The sequence below is a fragment of the Manis javanica genome, chromosome 1 (genome assembly GCF_040802235.1).
Source record: "Manis javanica isolate MJ-LG chromosome 1, MJ_LKY, whole genome shotgun sequence".
Lineage (NCBI taxonomy): Eukaryota > Metazoa > Chordata > Mammalia > Pholidota > Manidae > Manis > Manis javanica.
Window position 1 is genome coordinate 144987674 of NC_133156.1, and position 27542 is coordinate 145015215.

The following is a 27542-nucleotide window of genomic DNA, read 5'->3' on the forward strand; positions in this document are numbered from 1 at the left end:
TGACTCAACCCTAGAGTTAGTGGAGTGGCCATAAATTCTCTATTGTGGTGAATCAGTGACACTCCTATTCACCAGACATAAAAAGATTAAGAATTTAGGAGGCTTCCATTTTACAAATCTTTCCCAAGTTCTTTGAACTCTCTCCTGAGCTATTCAAGTAAAGGGATTCTGAGACAAGTAGTACCTACCCTTAGCCAAGTTGAATCAGCACAAGATTGCTAGGTAAGTGTACAGCTGATTACAGTAAAATGTGATGTACACACTCACACTGAGGTTTGTGCAAAACATGCTGGTAGTACAGCAGGATTTAGGACTCCAGGGGAATCAAAGAAGGCTAGTTAGTGGTTTATAAACTGACTTTTAGAAGGAGGAAAGGTGGTGGGATGAGAGAAGCATGTCAGGTAACATTCCAGGTATGTCTCATTTGGCAAAGTGAGTGGTTTACCATAGCTGGAAAACTCAGTTCAGTGCATGCCGGGTAATTGAGCCAACAAGGCTAGATGTGACTTTTTCTGGCTTGGTATTAAAAACAATCTTCAGCCAGCAACTGTGAATGTTTTGTAAAGATGATTTAGGCCTTTAAGTAAATTATGCTTAAAAAAATTAACTTAGATTCATCCAAATAGGAGATATACATAGTACATAGACAATTTAATGAATCTGAATATTGCCTCCCTATTTTCCATTGATCAAATTTAATGCATACACTTTACTAGAGATACTATAACAGTTCAATTAATGGTTATTTCTCCCCAAAACCATAATATAATATTATTTAATGATCAAATACTGTTGCACTATTTATTCAGATAAATGTATTCACACTTTTTTCTCCTTAATATTGTTACATATTTTTCTAATTTTTTTTAGAGGGGGTAAGAATACAAAAATTATATATATATGGATATTTTTGGTGGAATGCAATCACTTATTAATCTGTGAAACCAGTACTTTCACTCATGTCTGTGTAAACCACACAATATAGTGGCTTCATCTTAAGTCTTAACAGAATTTAGTAATACGGGATTGTGATGGTTAATTTTATGTGTCAGTGTGGGTAGGCCATGGAGCTAGTTTTTGGTCAAACACCAGTCTAGATGTTGCTGTGAAGGTATTTTTTAGATGAGACTAACATTGAAATCAGTATACTTGAAAGAAAACATATCACCATACAGCAAAGTGGTAGGCTTCATCCAATCAGTTGAAAGTTTTAAGGGAAAAAGACTGAAGTTCCCCAAGGAAGAGGGAATTCTGCCTTCAGACAAGACTGAAACATCAACACTTCCCGAATGTTCGTCTGCATTGCATATTTCACACTTGCCACCCCAACAATTGTGTGAATCAATTCTTTAAAAGTCAATCTCTCTCTTCATCTCATTGGTTCTGTTTCTCTGGAGGACATTGACTAATAAAAGGATAGACCAAACATTGTTTTAAAACATCGATTTAAAAGCATATATGTGCACAAAGGAATTGCTGATGAATTTATAAAAGAACTTATCAACTTGAATAAATATTTGATAATTTATAATCAAGATTGGATTGTAAATAATTTGGGAACAATATCAGCATGAATAACTGGAGTTAAACATAATTTTCAAATTCAGTTTTTACTAGCAATTTTCAAACTGTTTACCAAAAATTCAATTCTCTGTAGAATGGCTGACTTTCTCCCATTTTACTGAATTGTTGAGGTACTGGTAAGTATTAAAATATAAATCAAGAAAATAAAAATATCTTCAAGTAGGATAAGAAGCCTTTGAATAACAAATAAATAGGGAATACACATATTGAAAAAGTAAGGTAGTATGGTTATCATAGCCAAAAGTAGATTTCTGCAAATTCATAGTTCTTATGGGTTACGTTCTGTCCCAAAAATTCACATTTCGGTCCTAACCCAGAATACCTCAGAATGTAACTTTGTTGGAGATTCCAGATTATAAAGAGAGAAACTTGGAGATAGACATGCATACAGGGAGCGCTCCGTGTAGGACCAAAGCAGACATCAGGATGATGCTTCTACAACCCAAGGAACACCAAAGATTGTCAACCAACTACCAGAAGCTAGGAGAGACCCATGGAACAGATTCTTCCTCACAGTGCTCAGAAGGAACAACCCTACCAGCACTTTTATCTTGGAATCCTAGTTTCCAGAACTGAGACAATGCAATTCTGCCATTTAAGTTACCTCACCTGTGGTACTTTATTGCAGCAGTTCTAGAAAAGTAACTCTGGAATACTAATTGATTTTTTGTGATAAACAATAAAGAAATACCACTGTGAAATTCCTGATGATTCAACTAATCTCAAAACTATTATTTATGAACTACTGTTGTTATTTTCAAATATTCAGTTATTATATATAAATAATAATGATAATGATAATAGCTAACTCTTATGGAACATTTGTTATTTGCCAGGAAGTCACTGTTTTAAATGCTTTTTAAGTATATTAACTCATAAATAATACTATTAACCCCATTTTGTGAAAGAAACACAGAAGTACAAGGAAAGTAAGTTACTTAAGTTTACATATATAGTAAGTGGTATATCCAAGGTATAAAACTAAGGGAGTTTGGTTCTAAAGTTTCTGATTCTAACCACATGCCATATTATCTATTGATGACATAACTAATAAAGATTCCCTTGCCCCCAGAAGAGCTTTCCAAGCTCAATGACTGGTTGCATTTGGGAAGCTAGATTCACAACAGATACCTACATGACACAAGGCTGTCTACCTGGAAGTATTCAGGTCACATGGTGCTAACCAGCCTCATTTTCTTTTACATAACACACTTTATGTGGAGCTATTTATATTTGAGATTTATTTTAACAGAAAATCATATACTAATCCTTTATTTTGGTCTTTATTTCTGTTAATATTTAAGTCAGTTATTTTCTTGAAAAACCTACAATGATCATTAAAACATATGTAATAAAAATATAATCTTATTTCAATGAATTGTGAATTTTGTGAATGTAATGCTGTTTAATGACATGGAGTTCAGTAACTGCAAAAACATAGACACACACACATGCACACGCACACACAGGCTCATTGTCTATCCTTGACTGTAAGCAGTTACTTCCATTAGAGGGTAAAATGTCTTTCATTCATTTTGTGATCTCTGGAGAGCTTGTTTTATATGCTTCAATGAAGAAGCTGATAGATGTAAATGATTAACATCATTAAAGGGGTTTCCATTGAGGAATAATGGGTCTCTCCTCTTCTGCAGTTGAGTAACTTGACTGAGTTGCGCTCCAGTTCCATGGCTCACCTTGTGCTGAGCAGAGAGTTCGCTACTTCCAAGACCCTGGATTTCCTGGGACATGCTCCTGCTACTTCCTGAAGCCTGGGCACCTTACCTAAACGCTGTGCAGCACAACTCCCCATGACTCACTGGTAAGGCATTTTCAGTTACCTCTTGTATTTTTCTATGGTGCCAGTTCCTTAGTGTTTAGAGGCAGATTTTAAAATTTCTTAATAAATAAAATCTAAAGAAATCAAAATGTTACATATGTAATACTGAGAAGTTATGTATGGAAGAGTACCACATGGCTCTATTGTATAAGGAATACACTCTAACATCATAGAACTGAAGACATAATTTTTAATTAATCATAGATTTAAATTATATGTTTTTCTATTTAGGTTTCATCTTTTAAACTGTTATATACTATATTTAATGCTTTGAAGTGTGTGAAATTCAATGCCTTGCCAAGGTTATCTATTGTCTGTTTATCTATATCTTTTTTTTCCTTCTTTATTACATATCAAGAAAGGAAAATAAACATTTTAAATTAAATGTGCAATTAAAATGCTTTTGGCTGTAGGTGGCTCAAAATTGCTTAAACAGTAAGCACATGATTATTTCACACATCTGGAAGTTTACAGTGTCACTTAATAGACGAGCTCAAGAGTCCTTCCTATTTTCCACTCTGCCATCCTCAGGTTGTTCCTTGGTCTTGTGACCTGGATGGATGCACAGTGGCTGTGCGATTTCAGGTATCACATCCCTCAAATCAAGAGGACCTCCTTCTTTGTGGTTCTCTCTTCATGAAGAACTTTTCCCAGCCCCCAGCCCCACCCTCCACAGACCATTTTGCACATGTCCTTGACCGGAAGCATAATAAGCCCAGCCTCGAAACAAGTCATGGTCAAAGGAATGGGATCCTTGTGTAGTTGACTTAAACCTTAATTTACCCCAGAGCCATGTGATGGAGGATTAGATGTCTGAAAAACCAGGAATGGACCTGCCCCACAGGAAAAACAGGATAATGCATTTTGGAGAGGCTACCTATGATTGTGGCTTCCAGGCTCTGCAATATAAGGCCTTGCTACCTCCTGGGTGAGTGCAGGACAGTTTAGAAAGGAGAGGAGGTGGGAATTACATTCCCCAGCCTCTTTGATTTTTTAGCTACTGTTTTGCCTGGCACTTCCTAGATAAATTTGAGACCTTCCAGGTTCCTATTTGCCAACAGAAACACTTGCCTCTGTCTGTGGGCTGGGTGTTTTCTCCTTCTGGAGCAGAGGAGGGATGTCATTATTGGCCCATGCTAATGCTTGTGGGGAAGTTGGGGCTCCTGTGGCCAGGATCCTCACTGAACTTAAACCACCTGATGATGTAACTGGCCTGTTGCTGGGCTGCCGCTTCCACACCTTTAAGCAATAAGCTATTATTGAGCTATATAGAGAGCTCGGCCCAGTGCTCTGGGCGGAGGCAGAGACGCTAGTGTTCGACCTACCGCCAGGAGAACAAGCCAGGTAATAAACCCTTTCACCCCAAAGAACGTTTTGCTGTCAATTTCTTTGGTCACTTTGAATCCACAGTGAACTTGCCAGGGGCTGAAACCCTCAGACAAGACAGAGATTAATCTTCATTTACTGCTTGTAACAAGGTCAGGCCATCCCAACAATTGCCCACACTTCTGCTTTGTCCTCTTGCTGCCAACCTGAACTGGAACAACCCTCCCTACACCAACGACACCTAATTACTCAACTCAAGGAATTTCTCAGCCCTCACCTTAGCTGGCTTCTGGCACCATTTGACATGAAGGCTTTTTTTTGCCTTGAAGTTTCTCAGAAACCTCTGCACCCATCCTAACTGGCCCAGACCCTCCCTCAGTCTTGGGACTCTTTTCCACCAGGCCTTTCAGCATGTTGGTCCCCTAAATGTTCCTTCCCCACCCACCTCATCTTCTGTCCTACTCTCCTCACCCTGGATATCCTCTTGGGTCCCTTTTTAGGCCCCAGCTTTGCCCTCAACTCCCGGCCCTCATCTCACACATGTAGCTCTAGGTCTGCATGTTCATTTCCATTAAATGAATTAAATTACAATTATATAAGCACCTCATATTTAGCAAGTTCAGATCATGCCCCTCCTCTGCATTTTCTTACATGAGACAAAGGCTCCCTGATTGTCCCATTCATCCGAAGCAGAGCCTGACACAGAACATCAAATCAGCCCTTCTCAGGAATGAACCTCCATGGCCATTCTGCAGCCAAGGCAGGGCAGGCTTGCTTTGCTCAGGCCCCTCAGAAGGGTGTTTTTTCTTGTCTAACTACCTCTTTCCTTGTTCAAGTCTTCCTCATTTGTTGACTGGATCCCAGTCCTCTCCATCCCATCCTCCACAAAGCAGCCAAATGGGCTTTTAAAAAGTTAAACCGTTTTGGAAATAGTGGAGATGGTTGCACAACATTGTGAATGTAATGGATACTTTTGAATTTTACAATCAGAAAATGGTTAAATGGAAAATTCTGTGTATGTATTATCACAGTCAAAAAATCTTTATGGAAAAAATATCAAAAGATACTAAAAACTTATCTATATTAAAGGCAAGTCATGTTAATGTAATAGTAAGGTCGCCTGGCCTTTATTATAAAACAAACACACAAAAAACCGAGTCAGGTTTCTGATTGCTAAAACAAACAAGCAAACAAAAAATTAAACCAGAGCATGTCAGTGTCAGCCTTAAACACATTGTAATGTTTGGGGAGGGAAGAATGCCTGCTCCCTTGTTGGGCCTTGGAGGCCCTGCGTGGCTCACTCTGAGACCCCTGGGAGCCTTGCCCTCCTCCCTGCCCCCATTCCTCACTCAGCCCAGCTGCTCCCCATCATTCCCCATGACACACATCGCCTACCATCAGAGAAATGCAAATTAAAACCACAATGAGATATCATCTCACACCAGTAAGGATGGCTACCATCCAAAAGACAAACAACAACAAATGTTGGTGAGGTTGTGGAGAAAGGGGAACTCTCCTTCACTTCTGGTAGGAATGTAAATTAGTTCAACCATTATGGAAAGCAGTATGGAGGTTCCTCAAAATGCTCAAAATAGAAATACTATTTGACCCAGGAATTCCACTTCTAGGAATTTACCCCAAGAATGCAGCACTCCAGTTTGAAAAAGACAGATGCACCCCTATGTTTATCGCTGCACTATTTACAATAGCCAAGATATGGAAGCAACCTAAATGTCCATCAGTAGATGAATGGATAAAGAAGATGTGGTACATATACACAATGGAATATTACTCAGCCATAAGAAAAAAACAAATCCTACCATTCACAACAACATGGATGGAGCTAGAGGGTGTTATGCTCAGTGAAATAAGCCAGGTGGAGAAAGACAAGTACCAAATGATTTCACTCATATGTGGAGTATAAGAACAAAAGAAAACTGAAGGAACAAAACATCAGCAGAAGCACAGAACACAAGAATGGACTAATAGTTACCAAAGGGAAAGGGACTGGGGAGGACGGGTGGGAAGGGAGGGATAAGGGCAGGAAAAAAAGAAAGGGGGCATTATGATTAGCATGTATAGTGTAGGGGCGGCACAGGGAGGGCTGTGCAACACAGAGAAGACAAATAGTGATTTTACAGCATCTTACTATGTTGATGGACAGTGACTGTGAACGGGGATGTGGGGGGACTTGGTGAAGGGGGGAGCCTAGTAAACATAATGTCCTTCATGTAATTGTAGATTAATGATATGAAAATAAAAATTAAATAAATAAATAAATAAAATAAAAAATTAAATAATGACTAAAAAAAAAATGTTCTTTCCTTGTTTAGTTAACAGGTTGACATTTAATTTATTATGACCTAAAATATGTGCTTGGTTACAACACCATAAAAATAATTTCTGGAGACAGAGAATATTAGGAAGGTGTGGAGACATCACAGGAGGCTTGTTTGTGGAAGAAGGATGGTGTGCAGCACTTTCCTGAGAAATCTGAGTGAGAGATAGTGTAGTGTAGTGGACAACAGACATGCAGCAGACACACATAGATGCTATTTGAAATGCCATGTCCAGAAATGGGTTGCATGCTCTCCAACCATATTCTTATTGTTATTATTCTGAGTGGTTGCCCCTTCCTCCCCTCTTGTTTTCTGTATGGCATTCCTGAGAGCCTTCAGAGCAGTGAGATTTGGTTCCATCTGCACATTTTTCTTTCTCTTCTCTCTCTGCAACTCTTCTCAACCAATCCCTGTAACAACCTACTCACCACACCACGTGCAATTTAGGGGCTCCACATCTAAGAATTTGCAAGTTTGGTGTCTAAGCCATTGTACAGAAATAAGATTCCATTCTTGAGAATTGTCAGCACAATAGGTGTCCTCTCTGCTTATGCTTTTTTGTGTATTTTTGATGCAGAGGCTCTAAGTTAGATTGCATGGGTTCAGACAGTGGTGAAGTCCAGTTCTGTATTTTATTCTTTAGGTGAGTGTAAGCATCTTAGTCTAGTATTGCCAGCTCTTTCTACAGTCCAAAGTATTTTAATTGTTCCATTAATTATATATCAATTGGTATAATTCAATTCAACCTACTAGAGCATATGGCTAATCCAGGTGCCCCAACAGATACCTAATTATCCCTGAAAATGTGTCCTAGCTGATATGGCTGTTATCTGCACCTTTCCAGTCATTTTTGAATACAAAGGTTATTGCTATAATTATCCTAATTGCAACTGTAAAATTCAGTCACTTGCTTATTAATTGGAGAGCTCTTAGAAATAGAGAAAATTATGAGAATATAATCTAGTTGTTAGAATTTAAAAAATAAATAGGACAACTGCCTTTGTAAAGGCATAGGTAGGTTCAGTGTGTACACTATGCAAAATAATGTTATGCAAATAATATTTGAGAAAGAGGAAAGTGCTGCTGGCCGTGTTATTCTCTTGTTGGACAGACAGCCTCATAGAAAACTGACTCACAGTGAGGCTATTATAACATGATGCAAAACAAGGCCACTTTTTGATTTTGTCTAAGCACAGATAAAAACAAAGGCACTGTTATGGACTGAATGTCTGTGCTCTACCCCAGTTAATAAGTTGAAATTCTAACTAAAAAGTGATGGTACTAGGAAATGGGCCTTTAGGGGCAGATTGGGCCATGAGGCCCTTGATGGGATTAGTACCCTAAAAAAGAGACCCAGGAAGCTCCCTCCGTCTCTGTCTACCTGTGGGGACACAATCACAAGGCGGCAGCCTGCAACCCAAAAGAGAGTCCTCACCAGATCCTGACTATCCTGGCACCTTGATCTTGTACATCCCAGCATCCCGAACTATGAAAAATACGTTTCTGATGTTTGTAAGTCAGCCAGTCTGTTGTAGCCTGTTGTATCAGCCTGAAGTGACTGGCAGTCATTGTGCCTCCCACAGAATACCAAACAGTCCTGCTCTTGCTAAATGAGTGGCTGTTACTTCTTTTTATTCACATTTTTTTATTAAGGCATCATTGATGTACAATCTTACGAAGGTTTCACGTGAGCAACATTGTGGTTATTACATTCACATGTATTACTCAGTCCCCCTCCCCCTGCCATTGCAGTCACTGTCCATCAGCGCAGTAAGATGCTATAGAGTTATTACTTGTCTTCACTATTCTCTGTTGTCTTCCCTGTGACACGCCTGCATTATGTGTGCTGACCATAATGCCCCTTAATCCACTTATCCCTCCCTCGACACCTGCCCTCCCCAACCCCTTCCCTTTGGTAACCACTACTCCGTTCTTGGAGTCTGTGAGTCTCCTGCTGTTTTGTTCCTTCAGTTTTTGCTTTGTTGTTATACTCCACAGATGAGTGAAATCATTTGGTACTTGTCTTTCTCCACCTGGCTTATTTCACTGAGCATAATACTCTCTAGCTCCATCCATGTTGCTGCAAATGGTAGGATTTGTTTTATTGTTATGGCTGAATAATATTCCATTGTGTACATCTACTACCTCTTCTTTATCCATTCATCTATTAATGGACACTTAGGTTGCTTCCCTGTCTAGGCTGTTGTAAATAGTGTTGCGATAAACATAGGGGTGCATTGTCTTTTGAATCAGTGGTCTTGTTTGCTTCAGTTAGATTCCTAGGAGTGGAATTCCTGGGTCAAACGGTATTTCTATTATTAGTTTTTGGAGGAAATTCCATACTGCTTTCCACGATGGTTGAATAATTTACATTCCCACAAATAGTGTAGGAGGGTTTCTCTTTCTTGCATCCTCGCCAGCATTTGTTGTTGCTTGTCTTTTGAATGTTGGCCATCCTAATTGCTGTGAGGTGATACCTCATTGTGGTTGTAATTTGCATTTCTCTGATAATGAATTATGTGGAGCATCTTTTCATGTGCCTATTGGCCATCTGAATTTCTTCTTTGGAGAAGTGTCTGTTCAGATCCTCTGCTCATTTTTTTAATTGCATTATTTACTTTTTGGGTGTTGAGGTGTGTAAGTTCTTTATATATTTTGGATGTTAACCCCTTGTCAGATATGTCATTTATGAATATATTCTCCCATACTGTAGGATGACTTTTTGTTCTGCTGATGGTATCCTTTGCTGTACAGAAGCTTTTTAGTTTGATGTAGTCCCATCTGTTCATTTTTACTTTTGTTTCCTTACCCGAGATGATGTGTTAAGGAAAAAGTTGCTCATATTTATATTCAATAGATTTTTGCTTATGCTTTCTTCTAAAAGTTTTATGGTTTCATGGTTTAGATTCAAGTCTTTGATCCACTCTAAGTTTACTTCTGTGTATGGAGTTAGCCAGTAATCCAGTTTCTTCTCTTACATGTAGCTGTCCAGTTTTGCCAATGCCAGATGTTGAAGTGGCTGTTGTTTCCCATTGTATATCCATGGCCCCTTTATCATATATTAATTGACCATATATGCTTGAGTTTATATCTTGGTTTTCTGTTCTGTTCCATTGATCTATGGCTCTTTCCTTGTGCCAGTACCAAATTGTCTTGATTACTGTGGCATTGTAGTATAGCTTGAAGTTGGGGAGCATAATCTCTCAGCTTTGTTCTTCCTCCTCAGAATTGCTTTGGCTATTTGGGGTCTTTTGTGGTTCCATATGAATTTTAGAACTATTTGTTCTAATTTGTTGAAGAATGCCTTTGGTATTTTGAAAGGGATTGTACTGAATCTATAGATTGCTTTAGGCAGGATGGCCATTTTGACAATTTTAATTTTTCCTATCCAAGAGCATGGGATGTATTTCCATTTATTGGTATCTTCTTTAATTTCTCTCATGAGTGTCTTATAGTTTGCAGAGTATAGGTTTTTTCTCTCCTTGTTTAGGTTTATTCCTAGGTATTTTATTCCTTTTGATGCAATTGTAAATGGAACTATTTTCCTGATTTCTCTTTCTACTAGTTCATCATTAGTATATAGGAATGCAACAGATTTCTGTGTATTAATTTTGTATACTGCAACATTGATGAATTGAGTTCCTCTAGTAGTTTTGAGAGGGATTCTTTAGGGTTTTTTATGTCAATAGCATGTTGTCTGCAAACATGGACAGTTTAACTTCTTCCTTACCAATCTGAATGCCTTTTATCTCTTTGTGTTGCCTGATTGCCATAGCTAGTAACTACAGTACTACATTGAACAAAGTAGGGAAAGTGGGCATCCTTGTCTTGTTCCCAATCATACAGGAAAAGCTTTCGGCTTTTTGCTATTAAGTATGACATTGGCTGTGGGTTTGTTACATATGGCCTTTATTATGTTGAGGTATTTGCCCTGTATACCCATTTTGTTGAGAGTTTTTATCATGAATGGATATTGAATTTTGTCAAATTTTTTTCAGCATCTATGGAGATGATCATGTGATTTTGGCCTTCTTTTTGTTGATGTGGTGGATGATGTTGACGGATTTTTGAATATATTGTACTACCCTTGCATCTCTGGAATAAATCCTACTTGATCATGATGGGTGATCTTTATGATGTATTTTTGAATTCGATTTGCTGATATTTTGTTGAGGATTTTTGCATCTATGTTCGTCAGGGATATTGATCTGTAAGTTTCTCTTTTGATGGTATCTTTTTCTGGTTTTGGTATTAGAGTGATGCCAGCATCACGGAGTGAGTTTGGAAATAGAAGAGGAGGGCCTCTTCTACGTTTTGGAAAACTTTAAGGAGGATGGGTATCATTTCTTATCTAAATGTTTGATAAAATTCAGCAGTGAAGCCATCTGGTTCAGGGGTTTTGTTCTGAGGTAGTTTTTTGATAACCAATTCAATTTCATTGCTTGTAATTGGTCTATTCTGATTTTCTGTTTCTTCCTGGATCAGTCTTGGAAGGTTGTATTTTTCTAGAAAGTTGCCCATTTCTTGTAGGTTATCCAACTTGTTAGCATGTAATTTTTCATACAATTCTCTAATAATTCTTTCTATTTCTGTGGTGTCTATAGTGATTTTTCCTTTCTCACTTCTGATTCTGTTTATGTCTGTAAATTCTCTTTTTTTCTTGATAAGTTTGGCTAGGGGTTTATCTATTTTGTTTATTTTCTCAAAGAACCAGCTCCTGCTTTTGTTGATTCTTTATATTGTTTTATTCTTCTCAATTTTATTTATTTCTGCTCTGATCTTTATTATGTCCCTCCTTCTACTGACTTTGGGCCTCGTTTGTTCTTCTTTTTCTAGTTTCATTAATTGTGATTTTAGACTGTTCATTTTGGATTGTTCTTCTTTCTTTAGATAAGCCTGTATTGCAATATACTTTTCTTTGAAATGGCCTTCGCTTCATCCAAAAGAATTTGTGCTATTGAGTTGTTGTTTTCATTTGACTCTATATATTGTTTGACCTCTTTTTTTATTTGGTCATTGATTCATTGATTATTTAGGAGTATGTTTTAAAGCCTCTGTGTGTTTGTGGGCTGTTTTGTTTTCTGTGTACAGTTTATATCTAGTTTCATACCTTTGTGGTCTGAGAAGTTGTTTTGTACAAATTCTATCCTTCTGAATTGACTGAATCCCTTTTTTGTGGCCTAGTATGTGATCTATTCTGGAAAATGTTCCATGTGCACTTGAGAAGAATCTGTATCCTGCTGCTTTGGGGTGGAGTGTTCTCTACATGTCTGTTTGGTCCATCTGTTCTAATGTGTTGTTCAGTGTCTCTGTCTCCTTACTTATTTTCTGTCTGGTTGATCTGTTCTTTGGAGTGAGTGGTGTGTTGAAGTTTCCTTAAATGAATGCATTGAATTCTATTTCCCTCTTTAATATGTTACTATTTGTTTCACATATGTAGGTTGTGTGCATAGATACCTATAATGGTTATATCCTCTTGTTGAACTGATCCATTTATCATTATGTAATGTCCTTCTTTGTCTTTTGTTACTTTCTTTGTTTTGAGATCTATTTTATCTGATACAAGTACTGAAACTCCTACTTTTTTCTCCCTATTATTTGTATGAAATATCTTTTTCCATCCCTTTCTCCCTTTTTAGTCTGTGTATGTCTTTGGGTTTGAAGTGAGTCTCTTGTAGATAGCATACAGGTGGATCTTGTTTTTCTATCCATTCAGTAACTCTATTTCTTTTGATTGGTGCATTCAGTCTATTTGCATTTACAGTAATTATTGATAGATATGTACTTATTGCCATTGCAGGCTTTGGATTCATGGTTACCAAAGGTTCAAGGGCAGCTTATTTATTATCTGTCTAACTTAACTCACTTATTATGCTATTTCAAACACAATCTGAGATTTTTTCTCACACTCCTTTTTCTTCCTCCTCTACTCTTTATATATCAGGTGTCATATTCTGTACTCTTTGTGTATCTCTTGACTGACATTTTGGGTAGGTGATTTAATTTTGCATTTGTTTAGTATTTAATTAGTCTACTTCCTTTACTGTGGTTTTATTTTACCTGGTGACAGCTATTTATCCTTAAGAGCATGTCCATTTATAGCAGTCCCTCTAAAATACACTGTAGAGACAGTTTCTGTGAGGTAATTTCCCTAAACTTTTGCTTATCTGGAAATTTTTTAATCCCTGTTTCAAATTCAAATGATAATGTTGCTGGGTAGAATATTCTTGGCTCAAGTCCCTTCTGTTTCATTGCCTTAAATATATCATGTCACTCCCTTCTAGCCTATAAGGTTTCTGCTGAGAAGTCTGATGATAGCCTAATGGTTTTCCTTTGTATATGAACTTTTTTCTCTCTCTGGCTGCTTTTAATACTCTGTCCTTGTCCTTTATCTTTGCCATTTTAATTGTTATATGTCTTGGGGTTGTCTTTCTTGTGTTGTGAGATCTGTGCACTTCCATAGCCTGAGAAACTATTTTCCTACCTAGATTGGGGAAGTTTCAACAATTATTTCCTCAAAGACACTGTCTATCCCTTTTTCTCTGTCTTCTTCTTCTGGTAACCCCTATAATGTGAATATTGTTACCTTTAGTTTGGTCACATAGTTATCTTATTATTTTTTCATTCCTAGAGATCCTTCTTTCTCTCTTTGCCTCAGATTTTTGGTATTCCTGTCTAATTTCTATTTCATTTACCATCTTCTTTATCTCTTCTAATCTGCTTTTAAATCTCTCCATTGTATGTTTCATTTCAGATACAGTATTTTTCAAAGTTTCTCTCTTTCTTGAAGTCCTCCCTGAGATCTTAAATATTTTTCTGTAGCTCTGTGAGCATGTTTATGATTTTTCTTTTGAAATCTTTATTAATAAAATTGGTGATTTCAGTTTGATTTGGCCCTCTTTCTGGTATTTGAGGGATTTTGGTTTGTACCAAATTCTTTTGCAGTTTCATATTTCTAATGATTACTATGGAATAATAACTTTATGTAGGTCTCACCCTCTAGTGCCCAGAAGCTCTACTTTCTGGAGCTTCCCAGCACCTGGAGCAATGGCAGGGGTATCAGGTGGGTGGCACCAGTGTCTGGCAGGAGGAAAGAGCTCTTTCCTTCTTCCCAGCCACAATGCCTGCCTCTACTGCCGGGGCCAGGGTGCTGAGCACACAGGGAGGAGCCTCTGAATTATGATGTGGGGCCACCCTCCAGCTGGCCTGGTGCAACAGTGACCACAGCAGTTTTGCAAAGCAGTGCTGGCTAGGAGGAAGGAGTGGCAGGCTGCATATTGCAGTGAGGGGGCCTCAGTACACATTGCCAGCCAGAGGGATGGATCATCTAAAGCTCCTGAAAGTTCACAAGCTGCTGGACTGAGTGTGCTGGGACAATTTTGTCCACCTGTCCTTTCTCCTGAGCAGCAAGCTCTTATTACTCCTTCCCGCTTTAGCAACCCTCTTGCTGTTGGGAAGTCTTTCAATGTGCCTGCCTTTGTTTTGTCCCAGAGCAGCCGGTTATGTGCATACCTGTCCTCCACAAGTGGCTGGAATCTCAGTTTCTCTGAGTATTACACCTGTCTTAGCTTTGAACCCCTCTAATATCCAGAGTACAATGTGATGTGGGTTTGTGCTCCCAGACTAGATCTCCTGGGGTGGGTGTTTAGCAGTCCTGGGCTTCTACTCCCTCCCCACTCCATTTGTCTTCCTCCCGCCTGTGAGCTGGGATTGGAGGTGGGCTTGTGTCCTGCTGGATCTCAGCTTTGCTACTTTACCCATTTCCTTGAGATCTTCTCTTTTCCCCAGATGTAGGCAGTCTGTTGCAGTCTTCTTTCCAGTTGCTCTTTCAGGCTTAGTTGTATTTGTTGTATTTTTATATTACATGTGGTTTGGGGAGGAGGTTTCTGCCTGTCTTCTCACTCCACCATCTTTTCTTCTCATGTGGCTGTTGGTTCTTTACCTATGAAAGAATCACCCCAGTTTCCTGCCAGCACCATCTACAGCAAGCTCCTTAAACCCTACCTTAAAATACCTAAACAAAGGTCAGTTACTATAATACACTTTCTTCCTGAGATACCATTTTCCACGGCACACACTCGGCCTTCCTGTAACAAGTGATAAACCCAATTTAGTCAACTACAGGTTTGTTGCTGGTGATCTTTGACTTTATTAATGTTAAAAATAAACCTTAATTGGGGGCCTATTCAATTACTAAATTTCCCTTGAGTTTTCTCAATGTGAAAACTGAATGATTTTGTCAGCTTTCTCTTCCCACTTTTAGGGAGAAACCTCTGGCTGCTTGTAAGATTTTTTCTTTGTTTTTAGTCTTCAGAAGTTTAATTGTGATGTGTCTTGGTGTAGATTTCTTTGGGTTTTTCTTGTTAGATTTTTCAGCTTCTTGAATCTGTGACTGTATATGTTTTGCCATATTGTGGGAGTTTTCAGCCACTATTTCTTCAAATGCTCTTTTATCCTCCCTCTCCTTCTGGAGTTCTGAAAACAAATCTGTTGGGTCTTTTGTTCTTATCCCACAGGTTCCTGTGGTTCTGTTCCTTTCCTTTTAGGTTGCTTTCTCTATGTTGTTCAGATTGGATGAATTCTATTGATATGGACTCCACTTCATCCTCTGTCATCCCTATTCTACTATTGACCCTATTCGGTGAGCTTTTAAAAAAAAATTCCATTACTGCGTTTTTCTGCTCTATAATTTACATTTGGTTCTTTATTGTGACTTCTATTTTACCGATGAGATTTCTATAGTTCCATTTTTTTCCAAAGAATGTGTAATAGATTGTGGAAGTATTACTAATGATGGCTTCTGTGAAATCCTTGTCAGATAAATCCAACAAGTAGGTTGGTGATGGTATCAGATGATGGATTGATTTTTTCTCTTCACGTTATGATTTTCTCGGTTCAGGTATGACAGGTGAATTTTGATTGTATTCTAGACATTTGCCCATTATCTTAGGAGACTCTGATGTTATTTAGGCTTTCTATTTATTAGGCAGTTGCTCTGTTTCTATTTAGCATACAGGTCCTGGACTGTTTTGAGGTTCCAATGATAGTTTTCCTTTTATTGCATTCATGGCATTTCTTTGATTTGGTTTATGTGATACCATTTAAGCCCCCCTAATCCCTACTGGTGCTGCCTTATGGAGTAAAATGGGTTTCCTTAGATGAGATATTGGGTGTCATTCTATGGGGAGGAGTAGTCTCAGGCCTGCCAGGACCTGCAAGTTCCCTGGGTGGGCACTTGCTCTGGAAAGATTTCCCCCACCTCTGAAGGATGGAGGGGTTTCCCAAGGTTGGTAGTTCTTGTGGCAGGACTCTCATCACTGGCAGCCTTTGGCTGCCCTAACTCCACTCTCCAGTTGGGGGAGTAGAGTCTCAGTTCAGTGAGTCAGTCCTCCTGCGTCAAGCTACTGATTGTGGCCAGGCTACTCTCTCTGGTTTTGGCTGCTTACTGCCAACAAGAGTCATTATCCCTCCATTGACAGTGATGTTCAGCTCACCTGATGTTGTCAGTCTGACTCCTAACCCATCTGGGGGAGAAATGGACTTCTACTGCTAGGTCAGAGGTCAGAAAATGTCAGGCCTGAGTTTCCTTCTGTTGGATACAGGGTTGTAGAAAATCCTGCCATGGTGCTTTTCTCCAGTCCTGGTGTCCTAAATTCTCATGCCGCTATTTAGAGTTCTCCTTTGGATGCCTCTTGCATTATTCCCAGGATTTATAGTTGTGTTAGATGAGGAGAAACAGGGAGAAATGGGTCTCTACCATCTCGTCTAGGTGAAGAGTTCTGATTTGCTCAATTGAATTTTGACAAAGGTGAAAAAGTGATGCAATAGATGAAGCATAACTTTTTCAATAAGTGATGCTAGAGCAATTAAGCATACAAGGGCACAAAACACAAACACAAAAAACAACAACCACCCTTGACCTAAATGTCAAGCCTTACACAAAAATTAGCTCTGCACAGGTCATGTTCTTAGATGTAAAACTACAAAACTTTAACAAAAAAAGAACATAAGAGAAGAGTGTTATGATCTAGGGCTAGGCAAAAAGTTCTTAGGCTTGATGGTAAAAACATAATCCATAAAAGAGAAAATCATTAAGCGGTACATCATCAAAATTAAAAACATTGTCTCCCAAAGACCCTGTTAAGTGAGTGGAAAAAAACCAAGCTGCATACTGGGGGCAAATATTTATAAACCATGCACCCCATAAAGCTCTAGTCTCCATCAGTCTGGTCTCCATTATCTGGCTGCTCCCCGCCCTGACCTGTGACCAATAGGGCAGGATAATAGCTGTTCTGTTTGCACATTGCACCCAGCCTCAAGTGTGGATCATACTGTGGCCACTCACCTAAAGAGATCTGATAAATAGGAAGAAGGATTCTATTGCTGCCCCAATTTGAGCTTCAGTTGCCTTCTATTGACTGAAATTTGCCCATCAACACTTTGGGTTAAGGCATGTCATCCCTAGACATCCCCTTTAAGATGTTCATACTTTCATGTATCAGTTATCTATGGCTGCCAAAGAAACTGTTCCAAATATATGAGGAGACTTTCCTTATATGTCTAGAATATATAAGGAAATTTCAGTATGCAACAGTTAAAGAAAAAAAGCACACACAAAAGCAAAAAACAATTCAATTTGCAAATAAGCAAAAGACATGAAGAGATATTTCACCAAAGAGGATAATACCAATGGCAAATAAGCACATGAAAAGATGACCAACATCTGTATCCATTAGGGAAATATAAATTAAACCCACAATGAGATATTACTACATACTTATTAGATGGTTAAGATGAAAAATAGTGACAACACCAAATATTTATGAGGATGCAGAGAAACTAAATCATACATGCATTGCTGGTGGGCGTCTAAAATGGTACAGCCACTCTGGAAAGCAATTTTGCAGACTCATATAAAACTAAACGTATGCTGTCATACAACTTGGCAACTGCATGCCATGCAATTAAAAGGCACAGACTGCTGATAAATTCAACTTAGATCTGCAGAGAATTATCCTGAGTAAAAAAAGCCACTCCCAAATACTGTGTGATTCCTTTTATATAATCACTTTTGAAATGATAAAAGTATAGAAATGGAGAGTAGATGAGTGTTGCCAGGGATTGGGGTGGGGAGAGGAAGGGAGATAGGTGTGTGTGAGGAAAAGAGGTCAGCAGGTGGGATCCATATGGAACTGTTCTATGTCTGGACTGTGTCAGTGTCAATATTCTGGTTGTGATTTTTGTACTATAATTTTGCGTCATGTTACCACTTAGAGAAGGGCACATGGAATCTCTATTATTTCTTAGAACTACATATTCTAGAAAGGTCTCAAAATAAAATGTTGATGAAGACATCAAAGCCACATTATCACCTTAATCACTGATAAGAGACAGACTGGTTATGATGGATTTTATATCACCTGTTACTGGGAAACACATGTAAAATGTGTGTCTAGTCTTCTCTTGGTTTACCACTGTAAGCTAGTTAAGCTAGCATATGCATGTTCCCTTATATTCATGATACCGTCTTGACTGGTTTATAATGGTGGTAAGTTTTACTCTAAGGATGCCTCTATCAGAAATGTATAAAGTGATTAGAACTTTCTTTTCTTTATTCTTGCTTCTTTCAGATAACATCTATTTATCAGTATCTGTAAATGTATGCAGCATTTATATACTAGAATTTCCAAACTCAAAAAATGAGTATGTAGGAGAGATACTTTACCAGTTTTCAGTATATAAGTACAGCCATCTCAAACAACATAAACTATTCCCCCTATGTATCAGTTATAAGTTAGGAATAATCATAGTAGATAATACCTTAAAGTTTTGCCCAATATGAGGCTTCGATAATACAAACTCTGAGCTTAATTATAAAAAATACCAGAAACAAATTTTTCTTTTTTTCTTAGTACATTTCCAAGTGGGACATTGTGTGCAACTCAGGTTATTGCAAAACCTAACAGATGGAGTTAAAATGGTGCAATAAGACAACTGAAATGGCCAAACAAGTGGACAGAGGGATCTGACCATTTTCATAAGTGCACAGTATGTGTTTGAGGAGACACAAGAGGAAGTAAGGAAGCCAGTGAATCAAGGGTGCAATTTGCATCTGTGAATCCTGAAGGATGTGGCTGGTGAGTGTGGGCCTGTGCGATGGAAGGTGACTTTACCAAATCTAGCAATGCTAGAACCAGGATGCATTTTATGCACATAAGTTAATTAAGTAAACTAAGTAGAAACCTTATCTTAGTCATTCATTAAAATCTAGATATCAACAACTTTATTGCTTTAAGGGGTTTATCACAAGCATTATGAATTTAAGCAACACGGAAACAGTTTCTGTACGATTTCTCATTCTCTTGCTTAGGACATAATCCCTGTGCCCTACTCTATGACCAGCAGCTTGAGGATCACCCAGAACTAGGTCAGGGCAGTGCCCTTCATCTCAGCAGTGAACTGCCATAGGAAGGTTTTAATATTGAGTTAGGTATTGTACCTGGCACATAAAATCCATTTAGCTGCAACACTCTAAATTCTTCAGTTTTCTCTCTCATTTTGTAAAATGTAGGACATCATATTAAATGGTACACATACATTTCTACTTGTAAAAATCATACTTTCATACCTCTAATCTCTTACTAAAAGCAAGTGTTAGAATGGCGTATTATAATGGTAGTTTCATGTTATGGACAAAGAGATTCATTTCTATCAAACCAACTTGCATGAAATCCTGATAGGTATCAGTCACTATTCGTACCAGGACTTAGAGTTTATGAAATTAATTGTGAAAGGTTTGTGGTTTCCTGATGCAGTCCTCTCTCTGCTCCAGCAAAGCTTAACCTCCTTCCCTCTGCCTTTTTGGATCCGTCCTGCCAGAATCCATCACAGCCGGTACCCTCACAGCTCTCTACAGCACGGCTCTGAATTAAGTTCTCAGCAATTTCCAGCCTTTCTTTCCTGTGCAGATACCCTTCCCCACTCAGGTTTTTCTTCTGCTTGGAAATCTCTCTCCTTTTTCCTCTTTTTGCTCCCTTTTCTCCTTTTCTCTCTTTTATCTCTCTTCTTCCCTTCTCCTTCTCACTATTCAAAGTTTGGTGTGATATTTCCCAGATTTCTAGTAAGTTTACTATTTTTTATAACTTGAAATAACAATATAAGGCAATATAGATTTTTATAACCCACGTGAATGATGTTACAACGATATTCTATGCTCCCAGATGAATCTAGCATAAGTCTTTCTTCATGGCCTTATAGGCCCATTGCTCCAATAGGGAAAGTAATAAATCTATATGAGTTCTTGATTGCTGCATTTTCAGTTTGGGTACTTGATTTATCAGACAGATATAATAATATGCATTTAGACAGACAGCTCCCAAGAGACTTAAAATATGCTGAGGAGTTTTTATGCATATGCTATTCAAATTAAAGTCAGCAATAACTTATCTATATTTTTCACTTCTGATCATTTCTTTTTATGATGGAACTGAGAGACACCCCATACAAGATTGAGTCCTTATCTAAAATAGGAGGCATAACAAGGATGGGGACTTGGGAGCAACTGGAGAAGTAAGCATGTTTTCATGCTTCAGCTGTTCGTTTTCCAAGTCAGCCTCTGGCTGGGGAGGCCAGGGTCACCTATGGGGTCAAGGTGGCCGGTTCCAGTGACAGACTGTGTTCCCTTGCAGTGCGGCATGGTGGGCCAGGGTCTGTACGCAAACCTGATGGAAAGGAACCTGCAGGATGCTCAGAAGTTCATTCTGATGCACGAGGTACAGCCAGTGACCCCAGTGCCCCACTTCATGGAGGACAACAGCTGCTTTTCCCATGTGGCCATGGACGTGGTGCAGGGCCGGGACATGCTCATCCACATCATCTACTTGGCCACAGGTAGGCGCTCTGCTCTCTCTAAGGAGTTTCCTACCCTCTGGTTTTATGTTTTAATGCTAAATATGTGCTTTCACTGTCAAGCTTTGGGTATTTTTTCCTGACAGGCAGCCAAGCCACAGAGCTCCTTCCTCTACCTCATCTGGGAAACATTAATTTTTCTCTCTTTTCTTCATGCTTTGTTCACTGTAATTGGAAAAATACTTAGTACCTCTGCTATTATTTCTTAACTTGTCATAATATACAATTTCTTGACAAGATCATTTTAATTTGGGTTATTTAAGACAATAAAACATTTTGTTAGATGACATTTTTAAGTGAAACATAATCCTATCTTTGGCATGGTAACTTTTGGTTGGTTCAAAGGTAATACAGAAAAATATTTTTTGGTACATGGAAACATTCTTGTAATTATTCCCTTAGGAACAAATAACAGCATTGTATGAAAAACCCAGGGAAAAATTAAGTATGACAATTATATCTGTTCAGTTTCCAAAGAAATTTAATGCAGTGGTGTGGCTTATGCAGTAGGCGAGCAGCAGTGCAGGGATGTTCCATGTCCATGAATTACCCCTCCGCTCAGGGTGCTGCAGGCCAGCGCCAGGGCCTCCCTTCAGTTCTGTCTGCTCATTCAGCTCTTCCCTGCCTTGGGTCCTCCCCTGCTGGGCTCCCTTGGCCTGGAATCATACACACTTGATCCCCATCCCCACAAATTCTTTGTCCTGCAGAATGACCTATTCGCTTTTCAGGTTCAGTATAATTGGCACTCTTGGGAAACAAAATATCCATTATTTTAGCCTACTAATAATTTATATTCCTTCATAAACTTCTCATTTTGTAATTTATATTATCATTTTGTTGTTTTTATTCATTGAGTCACTAAATTTTATTAAGTTTTTACTATTTTGTGGCTCATGTGGGCACTAATGAGTTAGATGGTGAGCTAACTGTGTGTCCTGCTCTCTTGGAGCCTATATCATAATGGATACAGCAGATCATCAGCCAACACCGCTTTCCATTGCAGTGGCCGCTTGAAGCTGGTGTTTGCTTCCACTGACTTTGTAATGACATGGAAGCTTCTCATGACTTCTAACGAAACTGAGTTTGTAGTTTGATTTTGGAAGGGTCAACTATTCAATTGCTCTTCAAATCATGCCTATAAGGAGGGTAATACATATATGAAGATTTTCATTCCCCAGAGTATGTTTGAACAGAATATAAATGTGGTCAAACAGAAAAACTTACCTCCACTCTGACTCTTAAATGAAATGATCATCAACATCAGTCACTCTTCAAACAGTACAACCATCCAGGAACGTGAGTGCTGAGTCTGCTTTGAACCATCTCATGACTAAACCATTCTCTCCACTGGACGCTGTAGTGAGGGGACTAGCCCAGGCTTCACAAGCTGTGTGATCATGTCTGCGTCAGCCATGGGCTCTGCCACAGGCTTGTTTCCTGTTTGTTTGTTTGCCTTCAATTCACAGCTATTTACAAACTCAAATTGTGTGGCATACATAAATAAAATGCTAATTCAAGTTGGAGGTTAGGACTTTCAGTGAAGGTACCCATACATGGAACTCTTCTGCATTTCCCACTAGTAAGGTGGTTTGCTAGACTCAAGAGAAGAGCATGTATAGTAAATGAAGGTACCATCCAGCAATACAAAACTGTGGACACCCAGGGTCCTAAAGTGAGGGCCCTGCACCAAACCACATGCAGTGACTCTGGGCAGGCACATCAGAAGTTCTCCTGGAAGCTGGCTTCCCGGACAGCATTTCAGTAGGTTTTGATGAACTTGACAATTAAAAGTCCATCATCTCTATCAATGACTTAACTAACTTGTGGACCTTTCATTTGAGCTGTTATAGCACCTCTAATGTAGTTTGAAGGAGATGCCATCTTTTGTAAGAATCCATTTGAAATCTTGTGTCTGTACTTTAGAAAAGAAATCCTGGTTTGGAGGTAAGTTTATTTTCTCACAATTTGATATGCTTGAATAAGTAAAAATTTGAGAGAACTTGCCAATGGCCATTTAGAAAGTTGGTTTATTTTATTTGGCAGTATGACCTAAGGGTCAGGTAAATAGACCCCAGAAGGGGTGTAGTTCAGGGTGTGTCCTGTGGCTCATGTGGCATTGTCCTGCCGCCTACCATCAAGCTGAGCCAGCCTTTCAGAGACACGTCTGAGCCTTTTATCTTGCTGTAGTCATACCCCTCTGCTGTTGGAAATCCATCTGTAGTTAGGCAATTTATCCAGGCCCTGTCTGTGTAGATATTTTTGCAACTTCTTTAAAAGTCTCCTAAGAGCCGGAGGTGAAATAGTGAGTGGCAAATCCTTTTGAATGTCGATGGCTGTAGTTCTACAAATGACTGCATCTTCTAGCCACAGAGCTGCTCAGTTCCTCTCGACAGACATGAAATTGACTTGTTCAACTCCTTGTGTCTTCTGGGAATCACTTTCTCACTTGACTTGCAGAGCACAGTTTCTTCTGCCTCCTCTCCTGCTCTGGTTTCTCCTTTTGCTGTTTTTCTTTCTGTTTCATCTTTCTGCCTGTCTTCACATGTGGCTTTTTCTCTGGGCTCCCCTCATGGCTAGGGTTAGCTATGTTTTCATGAGTAAGGGGGAGCAGGTTGGGTCAGTGAAGGAGGATGAAGTCTGGAATCCAGGAGCATCACCTCAGAGTTCTTCATCAATCAGGTATCAGGGAGTGATAGAGATTCCAAGTTGCCTTTTGTCCCCACTCACCATTTGTTGCCATCTTGTCCATATGAACATCTATTAGGGCATATATATAATGAAGTAATTCTACTGTGAGAGGTGGTTCAAAAGCAAGGACAGTCTTTTTTTAACCCCATTACACCCTATCAAAAGAATGAGAATTATAGTAGACTGCCTCATGTAAAGAGTTGTAATAAGGAAGAGGAGAGGAAACAAGATGGTGGCATGAGAACTGAGGCAGAAATCTCCTCCCAAAACCACATATTTTATGAAAATACAACAAATACAACTATTCTTAAAACAGTGACCAGAAATAAGACTACACCAGCCAAGTCTACATCTGCTAAAAGAGAACATCTCACAGAAGAAGGTAAAGTAAAAAAGCCAAGACCCAGCAGAATCTGAGCACCACCCTGACCCCAGCTCACCAGTGGGAGGAAGAGAATCAGAGCAGGGAGGGAGTAGAAGCACAAGACTGGTAAATACCCAGCCCTAGAAATCTACTCTGGGAGCACAGATCCACATTGTATGGTGCTCTGGAGATTAGAGGGGCTGAAAACAAAAGTCAAAGCTAAGACTGTGAACAGGTTCCATAACTAGCTTCCCTGGGACAAAAGAAAGGTGGGCACTTTGAAAGACTTCCCACCAGTAAGAGGGCTGCTAAAGGGACAAGGGTTTAGGAGAAGGAACAGGTGGACAAAATTATCTTGGCACACTCAGCCCAGCAGGTTGAGAATTTTCAGGAGCTTCAGGTGCCCCATTCACCTGGCTGGCAGTGCAGCCCTGAGGCACCTCACTGCTATAAGCAGTCTGCCACTACTTCTTCCCTACCAACACCTGCACGCAAACCCACTGTCCCCGCCATTGCTCCAGACCAGATGGAGGGCAATCCCACCTACAGAAACTACATGGCTTAACACAGAGGCTTCTCCCTTTGTGCAGCTAAGTTTCCCTGACAGCAGAGGCAGGCACTGCAGCCAGGAAGCAGGAAAGGGTTTTGTCCTCCTGGCAGGTACCCACGCTGCTCATCTGCGACCACTGCCATTGCTACAGGTATTGGTCAGCTCCAAAGAGCAGTGCTTCTGGGCACAGAGGGCGCTGCCTACACAAACCTAATATTTCTCATTATCCAATACGATTATGGAAAAGCAGAACAAACTTGTTCATTCCAAAATCCCTCAAACACCAGAAAGAGGGTTCAGTGAGACTGAAATCACCAATCTTCCTGAAAAATAATTCAAAATAAAGGTAATAAGCATGCTGATTGTGATAGAGAAAAATATTCAAGAGCTAAGGGACAGATTCAGGATGGAGATAGACACCTTAAAAACTACAGTAGCTGAAATGAAGCAAACAATGGAAGGATTAAAAAGCAGATTAGATGAGGTACAGGGGATGTTAACAGAATAGAAATTAGAGAACAGGAATACAAAGAAGGTGAGGCAAAGAGAGAAGAAAGGAACTCTAGAGATGAAAAAATATTAAGAGAACTGTGTGATCAATCCAAACATAACAATATTCACATTATAGGGGTACTAGAAGAAGAAGAAGAAGAGAGAAAAAGGGATAGAAAGTGTCTTAGAAGAAATAATTGTTGAAAATGTCCCCAATCTGGGGAAGGAAGGAAATAGTCTCTCAGACCATGGAAGTGCACATTTCTCCTAACACAAGGGATCAAAGGAAGACAACACCAAGACATATAATAATTAAAATGGCAAAGATCAAGGATAAGGACAGAGTATTAAAATCAGCCAGAGATAGAAAAAAGATCACCTGCAAAGGAAAACCCATCAGGCTATCATCAGACTTCTCAGAAGAAACCTTACAGGCCAGAAGGCAAAGGCATGATATATTTAATGCAATGAAACAGAAGGGCCTAGAGCCAAGAATACTCTACCTGGGAAGATTATCATTTAAATTTGAAGGAGGGATTAAACAATTCCCAGGTAAGCAAAAGTCAAGGGAATTTACCTCCCACAAATCATCTCTACTGTATTTTAAAGGAACTCCTCTAGATGGAAGTGCTCCTTAGGCTAAATAGCCATCACCAAGGAAAATAAAGCCACAGTAAATGAAGTAGACCAATTAAATACTAACCAAATGCAAAATTAAATAAGCTACTGATAAACTCAGTCAAGGGACACAAACAGTAGAGAATATGACACAAGGAGGAAGAAAAATAAGGGTGAAAAAAGGAATCTTCAGATTGTGTTCATAATAGCACAATAAGCAAGTTAAATTAGACTGTTAGATAGTAAAGAAGCTTCCCTTGAACCTTTGGTAACCACGAATCCAAAGCCTGCAAAGTCAGTAAGTACATATCTATCACTAATCACCCTAAATGTAAATGGAATGAATGCACCAATAAAAAGGCATAGAGTTACAGAATGGATAAAAAAGCAAGACCCATCTTATGCTGCCTACAAGAGACTCACTTCAAACACCGAGACATCCACAGACTAAAAGTGAAGGGATGGAAAAAGATATTTCATGCAACTAATAGGGAGAAAAAAGCAGGAGTTGCAATTCTTGAATCAGATAAAATAGACTTCAAAGCAAAGAAAGTAACAAGAGACAAAGAAGGACATTACATAATAATAAAGAGGTCAATCCAACAAGAGGATATAACCATTATAAATACCTATGCACCCAACATAGGAGCATCCAAATATGTACAACAAATACTAACAATTAAAGGGGGAAATAGAAATCAGTGCATTCATTTTAGGAGACTTCAGCACACCACTCACTCCAAAGGACAGATCAACCAGAAAGAAAGTCAGTAAGGAGACAGAGGCACTGACCAACACATTAGAAGAGATAGACCTAAAAGACATCTATGGAACACTCTACCCAAAAACAACAGGATACACATTCTTCTCAACTGCATATGGAACATTTTCAAGAATAGATCACATACTAGGCCACAAAAAGACCCTCAGAAAATTGAAAAAGATTGAAATTGTCCAAACCAACTTCTCAGACCACAAAGGTATTGAACTAGAAATAAATTACACAAAGGAAACAAAAAGACTTACAAACACATGGAAGCTTAACAACATGCTCCCAAATAATCAATGGATCAGTAGCCAAATTAAAACAGAGATTAAGCATTATATGAAGACAAATGAAAACAACTCAGTGCCTCAATTTCTGTGGGATGCAGTGAAGGCAGTTCTAAGAGGAAAGTATATAAGAATTCAGGTCTAGTTAAAAAAGGAAAAGCAATCCCAAATGAACAGTCTAAATTCACAATTATTGAAACTGAAAAAAGAAGAACAAATGAGGTCAAAAGTCAGTAGAAGGAGGGACATAACAAAGATCAGAGAAGAAATAAATAAAATTGAGAAGAATAAAAAAATAGAAAAAATTAATGGAACCAAATGAACCAGAGCTGGTTCATTGAGAAAATAAACAAATAGATAACCCCCTAGCCAGACTTATCAAGAAAAAAGAAAATCTACACATAAAGTGAATCAGAAATGAGAAACGAGAAATCACTATGGACACACCAAAATACAAGGAATTATTAGAAAATACTATGAAAAATTATATGCTAACAATTTGGATAACCTAAAAGAAATGGACAACTTCCTAGAAAAATGCAACCTTTCCAGACTGACCCAGGAAGAAGCATAAAATCTGAACAAATCAATTGTCAGCAATAAAATTGAATCTGTAATTTAAAAAGTACCCAAGAACAAAACACCTGGATGCAATGGCTTCACTGCTGAATTTTATCAGATATTTAGAGAAGACCTAATACCCATTCTCCTTAAAGTTTTCCAAAAAATAGAAAAGGAGGGAATACTTCCAAACTCATTTTATGAAGCCAACATCACTCTAAT

The 27542-nt window shown here is 38.8% G+C and overlaps 1 protein-coding gene across 1 annotated transcript in view; it reads left to right on the forward strand.

The window, feature by feature from the left end:
- The window catches only part of LOC108408041 (semaphorin-5A-like), a 60786-nt gene that overhangs the window by 2537 nt on the left and 30707 nt on the right, over positions 1-27542 (forward strand). Inside the window, exons 2-3 of the mRNA XM_073237960.1 lie at positions 3237-3403; positions 20775-20976. Coding sequence (XP_073094061.1) covers positions 20781-20976 — 196 coding nt within the window. The 5' untranslated portion in view covers positions 3237-3403; positions 20775-20780. The remainder of the gene's footprint in view (positions 1-3236; positions 3404-20774; positions 20977-27542) is intronic.